This window comes from Neophocaena asiaeorientalis, unplaced genomic scaffold (genome assembly GCF_003031525.2).
Source record: "Neophocaena asiaeorientalis asiaeorientalis breed wild unplaced genomic scaffold, Neophocaena_asiaeorientalis_V1.1 scaffold70, whole genome shotgun sequence".
Taxonomy (NCBI): domain Eukaryota; kingdom Metazoa; phylum Chordata; class Mammalia; order Artiodactyla; family Phocoenidae; genus Neophocaena; species Neophocaena asiaeorientalis.
The window spans coordinates 8,854,441-8,876,940 of NW_020175410.1; the positions used below are offsets into that span (position 1 = coordinate 8,854,441).

The 22,500-nt window shown below is 40.3% G+C and overlaps 1 protein-coding gene across 1 annotated transcript in view; it reads left to right on the top strand.

The window, feature by feature from the left end:
- The window catches only part of COL28A1 (collagen type XXVIII alpha 1 chain), a 156,924-nt gene that overhangs the window by 91,431 nt on the left and 42,993 nt on the right, over positions 1–22,500 (top strand). The window contains 3 exon segments of the mRNA XM_024767109.1: positions 3,594–3,662; positions 5,596–5,634; positions 5,637–5,666. Coding sequence (XP_024622877.1) covers positions 3,594–3,662; positions 5,596–5,634; positions 5,637–5,666 — 138 coding nt within the window.

A 22,500-nucleotide genomic window follows, 5' to 3' on the forward strand; every position in this document is an offset into this window, starting at 1 on the left:
AAGAACGGATATGTGACCTGGAAGATAAAATAGTGGAAATAACTACTGCAGAGCAGAATAAAGAAAAAAGAATGAAAAGAACTGAGGACAGAGACCTCTTGGACACCATTAAACGCACCAACATTCGAATTATACAGGTCCCAGAAGAAAAAAAGAAAAAGAAAGGGACTGAGAAAATATTTGAAGAGATTATACTTGAAAACTTCCCTAATATGGGAAAGGAAATAGTTAATCAAGTCCAGGAAGAGGAAAAGACCTACAATAACAAACCCAAAACAATTAAGAAAATGGGAATAAGAACATACATATCGATAATTGCCTTAACTGTAAATGGGTTAAATGCTCCCACCAAAACACACAGACTGGCTGAATGGATACAATAACAAAACCCATATATATGCTGTCTACAAGAGAACCACTTCAGACGTAGAGACACATACAGACTGAAAGTGAGGAGATGGAAAAAGATATTCCATGCAACTGGAAACCAAAAGAAAGCTGGAGGAGCAATTCTTATATCAGACAAAATAAAAATTTACAAGCAGCTCATGCAGCTCAATAACAAAAAACCAAACAACCTAATCCAAAAATTGGCAGAAGACCTAAATAGACATTTCTCCAAAGAAGATATACAGACTGCCAACAAACACATGAAAGAATGCTCAACATCATTAATCATTAGAGAAATGCAAATCAAAACTACAATGAGATATCATCTTACACCAGTCAGAATGGCCATCATCAAAAAATCTAGAAACAATAAATGCTGGAGCGGGTGTGGAGAAAAGGGAACACTCTTGCACTGCTGGTGGGAATGTGAATTGGTACAGCCACTATGGACACTCCAGTATGCAGTTTCCTTAAAAAGCTACAAATAGAACTACCATATGACCCAGCAATCCCACTACTGGGCATATATCCTGAGAAAACTGTAATTCAAAAAGAGTCATGTACCAAAATATTCATTGCAGCTCTATTTACAATAACCAGAAGATGGAAACAACCTAAGTGTCCATCATCTGATGAATGGATAAAGAAGATGTGGCACATATATACAATGGAATATTACTCAGCCATAAAAAAAACGAAATTGATTTATTTTTAGTGAGGTGGATGGACCTAGAGTCTGTCATACAGAGTAAAGTAAGTCAGAAAGAGAAAGACAAATACTGTATGCTAACACATATATATGGAATCTAAAAAAAAAAAGAATGTCATGAAGAACCTAGGGGTAAGACAGGAATAAAGACACAGACCTACTAGAGAATAGACTTGAGGATATGAGGAGGGGGAAGGGTAAGCTGTGACAAAGTGAGAGAGTGGCATGGGACATATATACACTACCAAACATAAAATAGCTGGTGGGAAGCAGCCGCATAGCACAGGGAGATCAACTCGGTGCTTTGTGACCACCTAGAGGGGTGGGATAGGGAGGCCGGGAGGGAGGGAGATGCAAGAGGGAAGAGATATGTATATGTATAACTGATTCACTTTGTTATAAAGCAGAAACTAACACACCATTGTAAAGCAGTTATACTCCAATAAAGATGTTAAAAAAAAAAAAAAGAGATAATTAGTACCTGTGGTCTCAAAAGCAGCTAAGCATTAAGTGGAAGAGATGGATAGAGAAAACCAGAATCATAACAGTGGCCTGCAAGCAAAAGGGAATACATAATTATGAAGTAGAGATTAAAATAATTAACAGAGTAATAAAGTTTAAAGGTTTCCCCATTTTTAAAGGCCTTGTTTTCTCTAGAAGTATTTTAGGGTTTGGAAGTAGAAAGCAAAGCTAAATAAAAGATGGGATTTTTTCTACATAAACAATTTAATCATTTCTTATCATTTATGATTTTTGCACTGTTGAAAGCTATTGATATAAGCTACTTAGCTCCTAACAGGACACGGACAAAACAGAACCTAGGCCTAAGAGCTGATTCTGGCCTTTTTTTTCCTTTATAACTTTATTGAGTCATATTTTACTTATCATAGAATTCACCTATTTTAAGTGTAGAATTCAACGATTTTTTTTAGTACATTTACCACGTTGTACAGCCATCATCACAAATCAGTTTTAGGACATTTTCATCCCCCCAAGATCCCTCGTGCCCATTTACATTTAATCCCCCTTCTTAGTTTCTATTCCTGGCCCCAGGCAACCACTGACTTACTTTCTATCGATTTGCCTTTTCTGGACATTTCATGTCCATGGACTCCAACAATATGTAGTCTCAAATATTTGATTTATTTCATTAAGAATAGTTTTTGAGGTTCATCCATGTTGTAGCATGTAGCTATGGTTCACTCCTTTTTATTGCTGAATATACCCCATTTTGTCTATCCATTTAGCAGTTGATGGACATTTTGGTTGTTCCCAGTTTTGTGCTATTATGAATAATTCTGTGAAGAGCATTCATATGTAAGTCTTTGTGTTGACATATGTTTTCATTTTCTTTGGGTGTATACCTAGGAGTGAAATTACTTGATCAAATGGTAAAATTATGTTGAACTTTTTAAGAAACTGCTAAACTGTTTTCCAAAGTGGCTGTACCAGCAACACACAAGGGTTCCTATTTCTCCACATCCTCCTAGCCATGCCTCTCAATAGCTGTGCAGCTTTGGGCAAACTTTCGTCCCCTCTGTAAAAAACCAGGTGGGGTGGGGAGTTAAGACTTACTAAGCACCTGCTCTGTGCTAGACATGGCGGCAGAAGCATGGCGTTCTTTGTCTGCCTCCACTGTCATCTCCATGAAAGGTAGATATGATTTTCTGTGTATCTGATGAATTTACAGAGGTTCAGAGAAGTTAGGTAAGTTAGTCATTGTCATACAGGATTCTTGTGAATACTAAATTATATCAAGTCTCATATATGAACACGCAGAGCACAGTGTCGGAGACACAGAAGGTGGTTAATAAAGAGATTTTCATTTCTCTGCTTCTTCCCATCATTCCCATCTCAAATAGGTCTAACCACAGGGCCTGACCCACGCCAATCAGGCCCCACCAACTTTCTGGTGATAGTTGCCTATTATGAAACTGTCTTGCATTGGCGAATCTAAAAGCCTTTAGAGAACCCACCCTGCAGTCATAACCACTCTAGGGGCAGGAGTACCCTACAGCCAGTCCCCAACCCAAGTTGCATAAAGACATGAGAGCAACCAGTTCAGGAGAGGGTTATATCTTTTAACCCTTGTTTTTTATTCTTGTCTCTTTTTTCTCCCTCTCTTCACAATGGCAGTAATTACTTTTCCAAATTCCTGAGAAGGGAGTTCCAAAAAGTATATATTAAGGTTGCCAAGAATTTAATTGACTTTATTGCTCTGAAATGAACCCGTATCGGTTGGCTTGATAAATGGCAATAAGAAATGAAAACGAAGAGGGATAACACTCCCTTGACCAAGTATAGAAAAGTGATATGGAAGAAAAGGGCTCGATTATCATCTTAGTCAAATTCAAGGGTTTGGGATTTTAAAATACATTTCTGAATATGAAAATTCATATGAAATATTTTAATATGAAATATGAAATTTTATATGAAATATTATACAACGTAAAGTTTCTTTTAATCAATAACGTCATTCATTGTGTCTTTTTAGGGAGAGCCTGGTGTCAGAGGCCCTCCAGGCCCCCCTGGGCCTCGGGGCATAGAAACCCAAGGGCCAAAGGTGACTCCTCAGGTCTGTGCTCTGGGTGAGGGTCAGGTACCACATGACGATGCATAGGAAGCGCTCATTCTGATGCTGACTTAGTTTTCTCTCGATTGTTGACGAAGAGTCTTATTTTCTCATATCATGTGAACTTTCAGTAAAATAGAACATTTAGGTTTATAAAGCCATTCGCTTCCCCCAAAGAAATTAGAAAGTTAATGTCTTTTTAAAAAGTGATTGCAAAGTGCTCAAAATATTGCCAGGTTCCTTAGAGGCTGTGCCATCATTAAGAAGCACGTGTTTACTTTGGCCAGAGGTGCCTCAGGTCGCCTTTTAACAGGACACCAGCTGATGGATCTATTGTGTGCTGTGCACGTAGTCCACTCTGTCCCCAGTGCGAGGGCCTAATTTATTGTCCCCATGGAAGGTGAGAGGAACTTCCTTTGGTTCCCTTGCTTCTATTTCTCTTCCTTTTGTCGCCTCCAATTTGGTGATTATTTATCCTTTTATTCTCTTAATCCAGTGTTTCTCAATGAGGGAGATTTTGTCCTCCCCTCTCCACCCCAGGGGGACATTTGGCAGTGTCATTTTGGGTTGTTACGTCACACTGGGGAAGGAGTGCTACTGGCATCTAGTGGGTAGACGCCAAGGATGCTGCTAAACAACACCCTACAATGCACAGGACAGCCTCCCATGATGAAGAATTATCCAGCTCAAAATGTGAATTACGCTGAGGTTGAGGAGCCCTGTTTCAATTGTTCATTCATTTGCTTAACAAATATTCTTTTGATTTGTTCAAAACGGGAGGTAAAGTATCAGGCATGTTCATAGGGCAAACAGGTTTCAGCGAGCCACCCGTCACAAATTCAAATGTCAAACACGTATATTTACATCCAAAATGCACAGAAGTGAATTAGAATCCTATTATCAGAGAGGAAAGGGCTTTATGAGTCAAAGATGTGACTGAGGATCCTAGAATTACCAAGGTTCTTAGTTTATCCATTTTTGTCCATCAACTCCATTTTGACAGTGGGCTATTTCTTAACCTTACAGATCCCTTTATATGGATAAAGATCCCTCCAAGATGTTAGTAGTTGTTATCACTGGGTGATGCAATGATGGGTCTATTTTTTTTCTTCATTGTCATTTTTATTTCTTTTTCTACTTTTTTTTTTTCAATCAGTTCCTCTTACAATCAGAAAAAAATAAAGCTTTTTCCCATATTGGAAGAAAAAGACTGACTTATACAGTAACTTTTATTAACTCAGGATTTCTCAAAGTTTGTTTCCTCAAAATGTTAATTTGGGAAGTTCTGGGATAAACAAAGTTAAACTAATCTTTCTATTGTGGGACTTCTTGAGGCTTTAATATATTCATACCGTGGTGTAGAACATTTTCCAATCTTATTTGACCACAGAAGTTTTTCCTCAAGAAACATGGGGTCAACTTAAGCTGTAAGGAACATATACTGGGAAATGATGCACATTTTGCTTCATTTACATCTTTTCTTAAAAATTCAACTCTGATCCACATCGATAACTGCTGAATCTTTAACTGCAACCCCTGTGAATTAATACGTCATATTGAAATGGAGCAACACAGTGAAGTCTACATAGAATTATGTATGAGTGGTATTCGAACCCCTGGTGTTCTAGGGGTTGATGGTAGAGCAGCTTGGAGGAGCCCAAGCAGACGAGGCTACGGGTCCAACACTTCTGCTTATGCCAAGCAGCTCTGCCTTATCTCTTTACAGCTCTGGATTACATGTAAAATTTTTGCAAAGGATTCTGTGGCTTAAAATTTTTGTGAAAACACTACTTTATATCAATATGGACAGCGTGGATGTAGGTCTTCATCAGACTGAAGTGAGAATGTAGCTGAGAGCAGTAGTCTGTTGTTTCTTTCTAAATCTCCTTAACCTTCTCTACGATTTCTCTCCATCTTCTAACAGGGTGATACTGGGCAGAAAGGCTTGCCTGGCCCTCCTGGCCCCCCCCCGGCTATGGATTACAAGGAATCAAAGTAAGTGAACAGGAGTGTGCCAGGGTCGCCTCTCAATTCACTAGGGCATTGGGGAGAAGAGGTTGTGGATAATACAAAATACGACTCTTATGAAATGGACTTAATGTAAGCTTAGTAGTTTTTAGAGGCATCATCCGAAAGTGGAAACATGGAGTAAGTCCAACAGCTTCACAAACGCTTATCACTACATAAGTAGCTTGGAGAAAAATTGAACGGTTACAGTGGTTTATTGTTCCGCCGGTTTCTGAGCTGAACGGAGAGTCTTTGCCCCTCCACATGTGCTCTGTCTCCCTTACCTTCCTCACCTGTAGCCTCCGTTCTTTGCCCAGGGCTTCCCAAGTTCCGAGTTTTAGCTCACAGTGGACTCACCCGGGGAGCTTTTGAATAATGCTGCTGCCCTACCCCAGAAGAAGGAAATCTGAATCTCTGGGGGTAGAGCTTGAGTACTGTGGGTTTAAAAGCCCCCCACATGATTCTCCTGAGCATCCAGGTGAGAACCCTGACTCTGTGCTACCTGAGTTCAACCATGCATTCTGCTTGATTTCTGTCTCAGCCGTGACAAGCCTATCTATCAAGATGGGACTCCCAGGGTCTCCCCTGTCTCAATAGACAAAATTTGGCATCTACAGCCTGCTGTGTAATTTCAAACAATTCCCTCTTCTGCTTCTAATATGGTTTATTTATTTTTTATTTTGTTACTGGCTACCTCTCATTCTATTTGTTTCTCCCCAAATAAACTTCTATGGTTAAGCTTCAAAAATAATTCCCTCCTGGCTAATCGATATTGGCTCTAAAAGAGTGGAAGCATTCAAAATAAACTTTTTCAGATAGCAGAATTTCTTAGTAAGCAGGAGACAGTAGGGGCTGAAGATAATAAATGTGAAAATGCTGTGTTGAAATTAAACCACCTACCTGTGTTAAGAGTGAGCTTTGTCAAGAGCGAAACCCATTGAATCTGTGGTAGATCTTCCAATCTATCATGCAGAGTCTAGGGCTTCCACTGCAGGTCTTTTACATAAGTTGTTCACCTTTCAGGCTGAGGATCCAAGCAAAGGCCAGTTAATACTGCTGATACTGAACAAGCACAGGAAAATACGGCAAAAACCTGCTTCCTTGTAAACAGCATCTTTCGTACTTAATCTTTCAATTCTACAGTTAAAAGATAGTTTTGTATTTATGCGTTTGCTTTAGCAATGAACCCATAATTGACCACTGGCTGGTCACCAAGCTCAGTTCACATGTGCTGTGAGTTCATTATCACTACCTCGTTAAATTCTGTGCCAGCTTTCTTCCTTTGTTATCTGGGAACTATTTCCTTATTTACATCGGGGCCTCTTGGGCTGCACTTAATTTATCCTTACCAGCTCTGCCCTTCCTTATGCCCTCCAGGTTACGCCATGTTCAAAGTCCCTCCTGAGTGAAACTATGATGGGAAATCTACCATAATAAGGAAAGAACCAAAATGAAAACTGCTACGTATCCAGTCCTATCAGAAATGAGATAACCTTTCCTCCACCGAGGGTTGTGGCCCGATGCTACGTGGCAGTTAGCCTTGACCAAGGCTTCTCACAAAACCTCTCTAGGCATCCTGGCATCCTGTTGGCAACAGGACAAAATTATTTCCCTTAGGATGCCTACCTCGTTTGCCTGACCCTGGCTTGTACCATCACTGCAAAAGGGAGGGAACTGAAAAATCGAATTGGTGGCGTTCCTGAGTCATTTTAAGGCTACATATTTAGTGAAATTTCATTTCTTATGTTCATTTGTTGAATTTATTTCACACCCCTTTCTAAAATCCATTTGAATCAGTGAAACTTGCTTTAATTGGTACGTCTGTTGGTGAGACTTTGACGGATGCCCTTGTTGTTAACCTTTAACATCAGGGCCTGACTTGTACCCCGTCTCTCTATGCCATCCCAACCACGGGGAAAATAAGGGCTCGGGCTGCAATCACAGAAGTGATCTGCTCTAGCACTGACCTAACTTCGTTGCTAGAAGCTTGACTTTTCAGTCATTCATTCAGCCAACCAACCGACTGACCAGCCAACAAACCAACCAATACTGACTGAGCACCATCTATGTCAGGGAAATAGGCTAAGTGCATCATAAAACGAGTAAAAAGATGTGAATTCTGTCCTCATGGGGTTAGACATAAAATCATCACTTTTTGAGCTTCAGAGCGTACGGAGGGGTGGCACGGTGAAATGAATGGGGTTACAGGGGTAGGCAAGAGCCCCGTAGGGTCCTGTAGGCCACAGTAATGAGTAGTCTTAATCCTAAGGGCAACTGAAAGAGCAGGGTGACGTGATTGGGCAGGTATTTAGACAAGACTTGCCATTGCTCTGCAGTCCCCACTGTGGCCCAGCTGCTCCATGCTGCAGAGGAGCTCCAGCTTCTCCAGGGGCCTCAGTGCTTTTTCTCAACCACACATGTCTACTGATTGTATGGATGAATACAAGACTGTGGCTCTTTTGTCCCAAGGGGGCCTTGGCCATTTGGGTTCATAGCATAGGTCAGGAGGTTACATGATGCCACCATCTTGTCCCACGTGAGCCTCCAGCACTGACCATTTGCCCTAGATATGCCAGTAATCCTCAGATTAAGTCAGGAGGGAGAAGGGGTGGGGCTTGGTCTTGAGGGATTGCTTGATGTGTCAACTAGCCCTTGAAGGGCCAAGAGAGATGAAAAGAGAGGATGGGTCATCCAGGTTAAAAAGCCAAGTATGAGGACAGACAGAAATGGCTTCTCCCCCCACCCCCCTCTTCATTTCTACTCAGGAGCCGTGCTGGTAGAAATCCCAGTGTCTCCAAAGCTGACAAAGAGTGATGACTGCAGTGGTTCCATGGTCACAGATCAACTTCTGAGAATCCTGGGGCCCAGAAATGGAGGTAAACTTAGTCCCAATGGCCTCTCCCCTCGATCTAGATTCTGATCTTAATGATCTGATGGAAAGAGAATGAGCTTGAGAGCCACTCGGACCTCGGCCTGAATCTGAATCTGTCTAGTTGTGTAAGCTTAGACACCTTATTTATCTTTGTCGAACCTTAAAACGTACTCATCTTTAAAATGGGGATAATAAAGCCTGTTTTACAAGGTGTTGTAAAGATAAAATTGTACAGAATGCCTAGTACACAATAGTGGATACTCAACCAGAGCCTGGGCTATGGAGTCAACAGATTTGAATCATGGCTTCCTGAGGACTACACCTCTGCCTCAGTTTCCACATCTGAGGAATAATGATAGTGAGGATAATAATAGTACTATTTTCTAAAGTTGTTATGAGGAATAAATGAAATTAAATGAGACGGTATATGTAATGTATCTAAAACAAGGTTTGACACATGGTTACATATGCAGTAAATATTTGTAGTTATTCACATTATAATTTCTTCTTGCTTCCCTTCCCTTTCCACTAGTCCCTCTTATATTTTCCAGAATGAAGGCCCAGAATTTTGACAGTCATGTGATGTAATGCTCTAAAACATAAAATATCGGTTGCATTAAGTAGTGTAGGCCTGGCACCTGTACCAAAAAGACCACCAAATGTCTAATGGGTCAAACACAGCAGAGGTTTCTGTTCACATGGCAGGCCAATGGGAGTCTTCCTAATTGGTGGGCAATTTTCTTCCACATAGAATTTCAGAGAACCTCAACTTCCATTTATGTTTCCTCCATTGGATGGGCCCCTTTACCACTTACACCCAGCAAGCAGCAAGGGGAGAGTGTGGAAGAGGCACACCTGCTTCTTAAGAGTCTTGGCCAAGAGGTGACACACATGACCTCTGCCCACGTTTTAGTGGCTACAACTAGTCTCATGGAAAGGTAGTCTAACTGTGTGACCAGAAAGAAGGGGAACCAGGGGTTTGGTAAAGAGCTGGCAACTGCCATGCAAAATTTAACCTGCCTCCAGGAAAGATGGAAATTTAAAAGCTATATGTTATTCTGAAGTATGTTGGTGCTTGCAGAAGAAAACAGAAAACAAGACTGGTCTCCATGGCAGCTTCCAGAATGCCTGCCACTCTCCTGATACTGTTGGGCACAGTGATCTGGCTTACAAGGACTGGGTTCAGCTTTATCATTCTTTTTATCCTATCTTAAAAAAAAAAAACCCTCAGAGTCTTGCTATCTTCTTATTTTAAGCAGCATCAGAAGTACCACTGGATAATTTAGAAATTGCCTTGAGTAGACAGGCTGAGTACCAACCAGCCAAAGAAGTAGAGCAGGCTTGGGGTTTAGTGAGACCAGGAAACAAACAAGAAATGCTCATTCTTGTCTTTGACAGAGCCAGGGCCAAAGGATGAGGGACACCTGAAACCTGGCAGGAGACCTGTGGTCGAAAGGCTGGAGAGAGGCAGGGATGGCATCAGAGGAGGGAAGCAGAGCTGATACAATTAACCTCATATCAGGAGATAGAGAAGCCAGCGATTAGGCTCAGGTAGAATAAGGGAAGGGTTGGAGTCCTAGGAGATTACATGGGATGCCAGTAGCATTGGAAATCAGCAGGGGTGTGATGATGGGTGAGTCAGCCCAGCTTGCATAGGGACAGCAAGCTGGGCTGACTGACCCAGCTTGCTGGGCTGACTGACCCAGCTTGCTGGGTGAGTTATGTAGTACTACGTCCTATAGTACTACATAATTTATAATTATGTGAACATGTGGCCATTTTAGATTATTGTTTTTCTCTCCCTTTCCTTCCTCCCTGCCTCCTGCCCACCTGTTCATATCTATCTAATATACAAAGATGTAAATACTCTATATGTATTTCTTTTCTTTCTTGTAACAGATATTGTCCATATAAAACCAAGTTGAGGGTCTTCCCTGGTGGCGCAGTGGTTGAGAGTCCGCCTGCCGATGCAGGGGACACGGGTTCGTGCCCCGGTCCGGGAGGATCCCACATGTTGCAGAGCGGCTGGGCCCGTGAGCCATGGCCTCTGAGCCTGCGCACCTGGAGCCTGTGCTCCGCAACGGGAGAGGCCACAACAGAGAGAGGCCCGTGTACCGCAAAGAGGGAAGAAAAAAAAAAAACAAAACATGTTGAGTAAAGGACATGGATAAATTACCCTTAGTTGCTGCTACCATCTTGATAGCCCATGAATTTCACTGTTGAAAATTTATAAAATGTATTTTATCTTTTTCCCACTTGTCAATGCTTGGTTAGAAATAAGTTACTAGTATATATATTTTCCCTTCTCTATTCAGCAAGGTAAGAGACATCTTTACTGCTCAGAGCTTTGAGCCTGGGGAGAGATCTAGGGCCATATTATATTCTCTAAATTCCATGTGTTATCTTATGCAAGCCTCACCAGCCTATGAGGTAGGTTCTAGGAAACTAGGGCACAGAGATGTTAAGTCATGAACCAAGGTTACTCACAGCTACTCCTCCAGGCGGCCTCCCTGAAATAATCATGTGTTGGGTAGTAATGAAGTCAAGGTAGATGTCAGAGAGAGGGAGAAGATCAGTTTAATACTTTCAAAATTAAATGCCACTCAAAATTTTTATTTGCACCTTGCGATGTAAAGTTGGCCCTTTGGGAGGTGAGATATATACTGTGAGGTCTTTTTTCTTGATAATCTAAAATTTTTTAAAAGAAAGAAGCATAAAAAGTACTTCTTTTTCCCTGAGCACAGTTCTGTCTGAAGCCAGGGGTTGGACTTGGTGACCTTTTGAAATCAATCACCAGGCATAAGGCTAGGAATTACAGCAGGATCTATGCTGGCATGCGTAGCTGCTGTGGGGTGAAGCTGATATAACCACTATACTAGTCACACATTCAAAGGCTTATCAAGTCCTTTCCGGTTTGGGTGGTTGAACGACATGCTCTTTTGTACTGCAAACCTCTGTGACAAGTCAGTGAGTGGCCAAATGGTCTGTAATCTAAACTTTATATTGCTTTTACAGACATCTTAAGAACTTTATAATTATTGGCTTTTTATTATCAGCGTCTTTGCTTATCTAGTTGCAGATATGACTTCTTATTTTAAATATAACAAGTGAGGAGAAATGAGGTAAGTTACCTGTTCAAGATCACTCACAGAATCCCTAACAAAGCAAAGACTGTGGAGTCTATGGGTGTTGGTGGCTCAAACTGACAGGTGATCAACCTAACCCCAGAATAATCTCTCTTTCGTCTTATGAAAAAGTCTTCAAACAATAATTCTTTAGAACTGCTTCTCACATTATCATAATGGGAATCATGGGTCCAACTGGTGTGCACTCTGCCCTAGGAAACCAAGGGAAGAGCAAAGAGTACTGAAAGAGAGAAAAACAGGCAACAAAATTATCTGCCTCTAAGAGAGAGGGAATTAGGAAGAAAAAGGAGAAAGGGAAATAAAGAAAACTGGTTATGGTGAATTTAAATAAAGAAATTGGTTATGGTGAATTCTTTAGGATGCTAAATTGGAATTCTTTAGGATGCTATGGTTAGTAATGCTTTTGGCCTTAAAGTTTCTACTACCTGAAATTAATGTAGTTACTGTCTTTTGGTTAAATTTTCCTGGTATTCTACTTTCATCCTTTTACTTCTGCCTTTTTGTATCCTCTTACTTTACATGTTTCCTTTAGACAACAAGTATTTGGATTTTTAAAACTCCAGTCTGACAATGTTTCTCTCTTGCCAGGAGCATTAATTCATTTACATTTAATGTAACTAGTGAACTTTTTTTTTTTAAGATGTATTTATTATTTATTTATTTAATTTATTTTTGGCTGCATCAGGTCTTAGTTGCGGCTTGTGGGATCTTCGTTGAGGCATGCGGTAACTTTAGTTGCGGCACGCTGATTTCTCTCTAGTTGTGGCATGTAAGCTTCTCTCTGGTTGTGGTGTGTAACCTCCAGGGAGCATGGGCTCTGTAGCTGTGTCGTGCAGGTTCCAGAGCACATGGGCTCTGTAGTTTGCGGCACGAGGGCTCTCTAGCTGAGGCAAGCAAGCTCAGTACTTGTGGCGCACAGGCTTAGTTGTCCCGCGGCGTGTGGGATCTTAGTTCTCTGACCAGGGACTGAACCCACATCCCCTGCACTGTAAGGCGGATTCTTTACCACTGGACCACCAGGGAAGTCCCACTAGTGAACTTTTAAAATTATTTCTACCCTCAAATTTCAAACTATTTGTCCCACTTATTCTATGCTTCTTTTTTTAAATCTTGTCTTCCCGTTTTAAAGATTTATTAATTTAACTGTTGCATTTTCCCCTTTACTAGTTAGGATTTTACACATTTTCTGCCTCTTTTTTCAATACTTACTCCTAAAAATATTCACATTTGCCTTATGAAATATCCATACCAACTTTCTGGTTACTACAATAACTTAGAACACTTTAATTCCATTTACCCCTACCTTAATATTATTATTGTGGTTTTATATTCTAATTAATTTTAAATCCTTAAAGACATTTTTATATGATTGCTGTTTATTTAGGTTTATCCACATATTTTCTAGTCTCTTCCTCTTTAATCCATCTTGCATCTCATACTGGAACCATTCTCCTTCTGCCTGACTTGGATTTTTCAGAATTTCCTTTGGTAGGGAAATTCTACTAGTACAACCTCTCTCCATTTTTGTTTGCCTGAAACTAAATATATTTATTTCTCCTTAATATCTGCTTAAAATATATTTTTCTGAGTATAGAATTCTAGGTACACAGTTTTCCTCTCAGTGCATACGAGATTCTCCCATCCTTTGGCATCAATGTTACCTGTTGGTTTAGTTATTCCATTGGGTAATTTGTCCTTTTCTCCCGTTGCGGAGCACAGGCTCCGGACGCGCAGGCTCAGAGGCCATGGCTCATGGGCCCAGCCTCTCTGCAGCACATGGGATCTTCCCGGACCGGGGCACGAACCTGTGTCCCCTGCATGGGCAGGCAGACTCTCAACCACTGTGCCACCAGGGAAGCCCCTCTCTATGGCTTTTAAGGGTTTCTCTTTTTATCTGGTGTTGGGCAGTTTCACTATGATGTATTTAGATGCAGATTTCTTTTTATTTATTTTGCTTAAGAGTTGTTAGAATTCCTGATTTTGTGGACTAGGATTTTTTAAATTATTTCTGAAATTCTCTGCCTTATCTTTCATTAAGTAATCTGAAGTAATCCGATCCAGTCTTCCCATCCCCTGCTGTTTCTGCCTTTCTGGAACTGCAATTAGTTAAACCTTTTCATTCTTGCCTCCTACGTATCAGTCCTTTCATATTTTCAATCTTGTCTTTCTGAGTTACATTATGGCTGATATTTTTCCAGTCAACTAAATCTTTCTTCATCTGTGTTGAATTTGTTGTTTAACCAGTTCATTGAATTGTTAGCTTCTATTATATATTTTATTTCTAGACGTTCTATTTGAGTTTTTTAAGCCCACATAATCATTCTATATAGATATTCTTTTAGAAAAAAAAATCCAGATTATATCCTCTCCTTGCTTAAAAAGCCTCAAGTCTTTCGATAATATTTTAAAAATTGAAAGAAGGAAAGAAAGAAAAAAAAGAGAAGGAAAGGAAAGAAAACCTCTAAAAGGCTGAATATGATCTGGATGCTTCTTCTCTGATTTTATCTTGCATCTTCCTTTATCTCACTCAATACTATCAAGGCACTCTGGTTTTCTTTCTGTTTTCCAAAAACAAAGTTCATTCCTTCTGCAGGGCTTCTGCACTGTTGTTTCTCCTACCTTGGCATTTGACATGGCTGGATTCTTCTCCTCATGTAAATCTTAGCTCAGATGTTATCTCCTTAGTGAGACCATGTCTGACCACACCATCCCATCCCTACCCCATTCTCAATCACTCCATAATATTGTCCCATTTTATTGTTTTCACAGCACTATTACCATCTGAAAATATTTGCTTCTTTGTTTATTTGTTTATTATCTGTCTTCTGGTAAAAGAAGCTCTTTGAGAGTAGGGACTTTGTTTCTTTTTCTTTTTTTTTTTTAATTGGAGTATAATTGCTTTACAATGTTGTGTTAGTTTCTGCTGTACAATGAAGTGAACCAGCTATATGTATACATATATCCCCTCCCTCTTGGACCTCCCTCCCACCCACCACCCCCATTCCACCCATCTAGGTCACCACAGAGCACCAAGCTGAGCTCCCTGTGCTGTACCACAGGTTCCCACTAGCTATCTATTTTACACATGGTAGTGTATTTATGTCAAACCTAATCTCCCAATTCATCCCACCCTCCTCTTCCCCCCATGTCTACACATCCATTCTCTACATCTACATCTCTATTCCTGCCCTGGAACTAGGTTCATCTGTACTACTTTTCTAGATTCCACATACATGCTTTAATATACGGTATTTGTTTCTCTCTTTCTGACTTACTTCACCCTGTATGACAGACTCTAGGTCCATCCACGTCTCTACAAATGACCTAATTTCAATCCTTTTAATGGCTGAGTAATATTCCATTGTATATATGAACCACATCTTCTTTATCCATTCCTGTGTCAATGGGCATTTAGGTTGCTTCCATGTCCTGGCTATTGTAAATATAGCTGAAATGAACATTGTGGTACATGACTCTTTTTGAATTATGGTTTTCTCAGTGTCTATGCCCAGTAGTGGGATTGCTGGGTCATATGATAGCTCTATTTTTAGCTTTTTAAGGAACCTCCATACTGTTCTCCATAGTGGCTGTGTCAATTTACATTCCCACCAACAGTGCAAGAAGGTTCCCTTTTCTCCACATCCTCTCCAGCACTTATTGTTTGTAGATTTTTTGATGAGAAGGAGGCAAGATTATACAATGCAGAAAAGACAGCCTCTTCAATAAGTGGTGCTGGGAAAACTGGACAGCTGCATGTAAAAGAATGAAATTAGAACACTACCTAACACCATACACAAAAATAAACTCAAAATGGATTAATGACCTAAATGTAAGACTGGAGACCATAAAACTCTTAGAGGAAAACATAGGGAAAACACTCTGTGACATAAATCACAGTAATATCTTTTTTGACCCACCTCCTAGAGTAATGAAAATAAAAACAAAAATAAACAAGTGGGACCTATTTAAACTTAAAAGCATTTGCACAGCAAAGGAAACCATAAACAAGACGAAAAGACAACCCTTAGAATGGAAGAAAATATTTGCAAATCTCCAGAATATACAAACAGTTCATGGAGTTCAATATCAAAAAAATAACCCAACCAAAAAATGGATGGAGGGAAATTGGGGGATGGGGGCGTGGGAAGAGGGTGGTGGTGGTGGGCTGAATTGGGAGATTGGGATTGACATATATACACTAATATGTATAAAATAGATAACTAATAAGAACCTGCTGTATAAAAAAATAAATAAAATTAAATTTTTTAAAAAATGGGCAGAAGACCTAAATAGACATTTCTCCAAAGAAGACATACAGATGGCTAAGAGGCACATGAAAAGATGCTCAACATCACTAATTATCAGGGAAATGCAAATCAAAACTACAATGTGGTATCACCTCACACTGGTCAGAACGGCCATCATCAAAAAATCTACCAATTGCATTGAATCTGTAGATTGCTTTGGGTAGTATAGCCATTTTCACAATATTGATTCTTCCCATCCAACTTCACGGTGTATCTCTCCATCTGTTTGTGTCATCTTTGATTTCTTTCTTCAGTGTTTTATAGTTTTATGAGTACAGTTCTTTTGCCTCCTTAGGTAGGTTTATTCCTAGGCATTTTATTCTTTTTGTTGTGATGGTAAATGTGAATGTTCCCTTAATTTCTCTTTCTGATCCTTCATTGTTAGTGTATAGGAATGCAAGAGATTTCTGTGCATTTATTTTGTATCCTGCAACTATACCAAATTCATTGATTAGCTCTGGTAGTTTTCTGGTGGCATTTTCTATGTATAGCATCATGAAAATGACTACACGACCCAAAACGATCTATAGATTCAATGCAATCCCTATCAAATTACCCATGGCATTTCTCACAGAATTAGAACAAAAGATTTTACGATTTGTATGGAAACACAGAAGACCCCGAATAGGCAAAGCAATCCTGAGAAAGAAAAACAGAGCTGTAAACATCAGGGGCTTTGTTTCTTTCATTCATCTCTAGTTCCTTAGCATGCAGCAGAGTGTGTGGCATATAGTGATCACTTAATAAATACTTGTTTAATTAATGAACAAAGTAATGAATAATTGAATGAATGTTTGAAGGTTGTATAGTAGATGATGGTAAAGTTCCACCTGTAACCATATTGTCAACCCACAAAATACTTCATTTGGATATACTTTAGTTCAATAAACCATTCTTGAATTCCATCATTAACAGAACTCTAAACTTGTGAAATGATAAATTCTTTTCTAAATCCTAGTGCTTAATAGTGGAAGTACCTTACTCTTATAGGTTCTAAGAGTATACTGATATACTTGGTGTATTTGGTTGGCCAAATAAGTAGAAGTTTACTTGGAAGTGCCGGATGTGGCTTTCTTGAAGGTATATCTTTGTGATCAAATTATCTATTACCACAATGCAACAGGATCACAATGAATGCTATAAAAGTAAATGTATTTGTTTGATATGAATAAAACTGTGAATGTTATATCTGGTGGTTCTTTTGTATTCTCAGTGAGTTCTGCCCACTGATAACCAGAGTGTATCGTCAGTAAGTTCTTGATTGATCTGATCTGGGTCCTACTTTTAAAGACTCATACTAACAATTAAAGAGCTAAGGGGAAGAAACTTGATCCATCATTGCCTGTCACCAGACAGTCCAACTATTATGCAATATCGTTGCACTTTCCATGGTCCTCTTAAGTTAATAATTAAATTAGAAATAAATGAGAGACCCAGTGCTATTCAGTTGTTAGATTTTCACAACTTTGTAGTTTTTGCCAGGAAGTATAAGCCTTAGAAATGGACGGATTTTCCTGTGAGTTCATAATTGAAGAGATGATATTTAAAGAGTAGTACTGGGCTTGCCTGGTGGCGCAGTGGTTGGGAGCCCGCCTACCGATGTGGGGGATGCGGGTTCGTGTCCCGATCCGGGGGGATCCCTCGTGCTGTGGAGCGGCTGGGCCCGTGGGCCATGGCCTGTGGGCCATGGCCTCTGGGCCTGCGGTCCAGAGCCTGTGCTCTGTGGCGGGAGAGGCCACAGCGGTGGGGGGCCCGCATACCGCAAAAAATAGAAATAAAAAAAAAATAAGAGTAGTACTAACGCATTCATTATCACTTCCTATTCATTGGTGTAGAGACAGTGACCTTTTATAAATCTTATTTTTGGCGTATGCAATTACACCTTTAAATAGTGGCTCTTAAATTTCAAAGGAGAAAATAAATTTTTAATCTATTAGAATACTAGTCTTATGAAAGTTCTCCAACTGGCTCCTGTTGGTTTTAAGTCAATAGTTCCCATTGTTATTATTATGCCAGTTTTAGAAAAAAATAAATCTTCCACAGACCTCAATCTGTCCTTCCTTCTTAAGTTACCTTACTGTGGTGATTCTGTAAAGCAAACAAGTTTGCTGTGTCTTCTTGTTACGTATATACTTAAGTAATAGTGCACACACGCTGCCAGGATTGTGAAATGAGTAATGCTAATATGCCCTTCAAAATAGAATATTTTTGTTCTGCAAATAAGGAAAATAAGTTTACATACAAATTTTAAAATCAGATCTTCTTCCTGCTCAAAATTAAGGATACTGACTCTAATACTCAGTCTTGCCTAGTTGTACAAAATTTTATTTCAGTAGTTCATTCAGTAAGTGTTTATTGAATATACATACGTAAATATGCTAGCTCTATTCTAGGTGCTTGGGATGTATTATGTGCAAAAGAGACAAAGATTCCTGCATTTATGGAAACTGCATCCTACTGACAATAAATATAATAAATAAGTTATACAGTATGTTTGAAGATGAAAACTATTATGGCAAAAAAGGAGAGCAGGGTAAGGCGGATAGAGGGCTATGATGAAGTTTTAAGTATATGGCCTCAGGAGAAGATAACATTTGAGCAGAGACCTGAAGGATGTGAGGGAGGGAGCCTTGTGGATTTCTGAGAGAAGCACATCCCAGGCAGAGAAGAGCTTCTGCAAAGACCCTGTGGTAGCAGGAGGGTGCCTGGCATGTTTAAGGAAGAACAAAGAGACTTGTGTGTCTGGAGATGAGGTCTAAGAGGCAACATCAATGAAGTTGGAGGAGGGCCTGATCAAGTAAAGCCACACAGGCCCTTGGAAGGACTTTGGCTTTTACTCAGAATGAAGTGAGGAGCTATTTGCTAGGTTTTGACCAACAGCGAGATATGGTCTGACTGACTTTTAGAAAGAATAATGGTGACTGTGGGCTGAGAATAGATGTAGTAGGACCAGGACCTGGATTGGACTAAGGAGGCTATTTAGGAATCCAGGCAATTATAAATGGTGTTTGAAAATCTAAGTTTTATAATCTAGTTATGTAAATTTAATTCCCTAGGAAAGAATTTATATCTAGTGGCCTGTGTCTGAAAACAGAAACGTGTAATAGGAAACATTCTGACAAAATTGATGCCAGATATGTAAATGTGACTGCAAATCTACCAACTGAATTTTGAGTTATTGAATCATACTGAACTATACTTTATATCTGGACTGTGGCACAAAAATAAAACATCCTAACCCCAGATACATGTTTTCATTATGCATTTGGAGAGAACAAAGGTGGAATTTTCCTCTCCTCTTTTGCCTTTAGCTCTGCTCCCTTTCTCTCTCTTCAGTGTATGATAATTACATGCTGAGACATCACAGGTGAAATTGTGAGGTTTATAACATATACGGGACCGAAGTAACACTTGCTGTTACCTGACTTCCGTGCCGAAGTCCAGTAAAAGAGGTATCTGTCTTCTATTGGCCATTAGAAAACATCTGGATTGTACTTTTTAGTAAACTAAACCCTCATCCATGGTAAAGATGTGGATGTGAATATGTTATCCAAAATCTATTGATAGTTTATAATTTTTAAAACCTTTATGTATTTATATAACAGGAAGATAAATCTAAAGTGTTTTTAAACACATACCCAAAGAGATCAGCTTCAGAAATTAGCAAGACTGTATGATCCAGGCACCCAATCTTAAGTCTTCTCAACACCTTAGCTCCCAAAGATCTAGTCATACCGAAAGCCTTTCAGTTCTCTGTGAAAGCTGTGTTCCCTGGCCCCAGGTCTTTTGCATGTACTGTTCCCTTTTCTTGGGGAGATCCTTTTACCCCCCACTTCAGCAGGCTCACTCTTACTCATATGTCAGGTACATATGAGGTAGCACTTCCTCCAGAAGTCCTCCCTGTTTGTTTGTTTTGTTTTGTTTTGTTTTTTGGCCGCATCATGCAGCTTGTGGGATCTTAGTTCCCTGACCAGGGGTTGAACCCTTGCCCCCTGCAGTGGAAGCATGAAGTCCCAGCCACTGGACCATTAGGGAATTCCCCTTCCCTGTCTTCTTTTTTTTTGTGGTACGCAGAACTGTCAATGCTGTGGCCTCTCCCGTTGCGGAGCACAGGCTCCAGACGCGCAGGCTCAGCGGCCATGGCTCACGGGCCCAGCCGCTCCACGACATGTGGGGGCTTCCCGGACCGGGGCACGAACTCGTGTCCCCTGCATCGGCAGGCGGACTCTCAACCACTGCGCCACCAGGGAAGCCCCTCCCTGTCTTCTTAATTCTGTGTTCCCTTTGTGTTTCCACTGGGTAACCCCCATGATAGCACTTCTCATATTCTATCATAGGTGCTTGTTTTCTTATCTAACCACAAGACTGTGAGCTATGTAAGATGGCAAATGTCTTGTGTCTTTTGTTTTTTGGTATCCTGAGCACCCAACAAATGCCTGGTGCATATTAGGTATCTAATAAAAAAATGAGTCCTGTCTATAGCCTTCCTCAACATTTATCATCTTGCCTATTTCCAGAGCATTCACTTAATAAATATTAGTCAGCATCTGCCATGTGCTGGGCACTGACCTAAGTGCAGGGGACAGAAGTGACTGTGAGGCTAAGTAAAACAACTATGCATGGAGATTAGATTCTATAGACTTTCCATCTACCAAAAAGAAGCTTTGTGTAATTTAAAAAGAGATCAAAACATGCAGTGGAGAAGAAAATAGGGACCAGTGGATTGGGTCTGTGGGCTTTTTATCTTATAAAGGATAAGATGACTTTCTTTAATATTTTGACTTGATAGTTATTTCACCCACAGTGAAAACTCCATGTCTACAGAGTCTGGTTCTATAAACCTCTTTATAAAGCACATTTCCTTCAGTCTGAGACATCCGCTACATACATTCTCTCACATGCTATCTAAGTAGCGAAATGTGTTTGTGTTGAAAGCATTGGGTTAAAGATTTGTATAGGAGATGGATCTGGGAACTAGGGAGACTGAAGCATATTTCACACCTCAAGGAGAGCCCATTTTTTCTGAGCCATAGAATACCTGTATTTATAATTTACCACTTCTCATTGCATAAGATAGTGGCATTGCAAACAGCCTTGACAAGAAGAAGCAAAATGTCCTCAAGTTTAACCCTGGTTACTTTGCGGGTGAAATCATGAACTGCAACTCAATCCTAATAACGGCAGCCAATGTGGAAAACAGCTTCCCAGAGTTGTCAGCTGTATTGATAGTAGATTCTAAAGTATGAATTAAAGGGACAAAAGACACAGGGCGACACTTCTCCGACTCGGAGAATCCCTTTACCACCTGCTTTTGCTTCTTTTGTCAAAACACTCCCTTCCTGGCTATGCTCTCTGTCCTTCTTCACTGTGCATCCCTAGCCCTTGACATTCCATGCTGCATGCTGAAAAATGGGATAGAAGCTCAGGCAGTGGGTAGAAGGAATTTTAAGCATTCTTACTTAGGGATTTGGGATAAGAACCCATGCCTGGCATACTCAAAGAACATCAGGGACAGGATGACTGGAATGCAGTGAGTCATGAGGTGTGATGAGAAGCCAGTGGAGAGCTCTGCATAAAGGAGTAACCTGATATAAATCATGTTCTGGCAGCATGTGGGAAGTAGACTGTGCTGGTACAAAGACAAATGAAAAGTTGGGATAGGAAGATATTGCCAAAGTGCAGGTAAGAGATGGTGCTGGTTTAGCCCGGGGTGGTAGTGGTGGAAATGGGAAGGGATTCCACCACTGGAATTGGTAAATTGGATTCTGGATTGGATGTGGGATGTAAATTAAAGGAGTCAAGGATGACTAAGATTTTGGGCCTGAACAACTGAAAGGACAGAGTTGTCACTTTCTGAGATGGCAGAGACTTTAGGAAAATTGGGATGGATAGGTATGGAAAAAATAACTCACAGAGTCTGAAATTTTGATTTGGACATGAAAAGCGAAACCTCCATCAGAGCTTTTAAGTAGGTATTTGGGGATAGAAATCTAGAGTTTGGAGGAGAGATCAATACAGGAGATACACATTTGACTCAACAATATATAGATAATATTTAATGTCTTGAGAGTGGATGAGTACATGTGGGGAGTGAATGCACATTGAAAAGAGAAGTGGGCCCTGGGCCCTTCAGCAAAAGGAGGTTTTTATAACGAAAAGGACTCAGCAGGGGAGACTGCGAAGTAGTAGCCAGTAGGTAGAGAACCAAGAGGAGGTGGATCCTGGAAGCCAGGTGAAGTGTTTCAAGAAGGAGAGCATTGTCAGCTACTTTTGGTGCTGCCGACTGGATGAGAGCTGAAAAGTGATCATTAGATTTGACAACATGGAAGTCACTGGTGATCTTGACAAGAATTGTGTGTGTAACACACACACACGTATTCATGCATACAGAGAGAGAGAGAGAATAACATACAGGGGGAAAATCGTAACAACTGATGAATCTGGGCGAAAAAAATATGGGAAATATTTGCATGATTATTGCAATTTTTCTGTAAGTT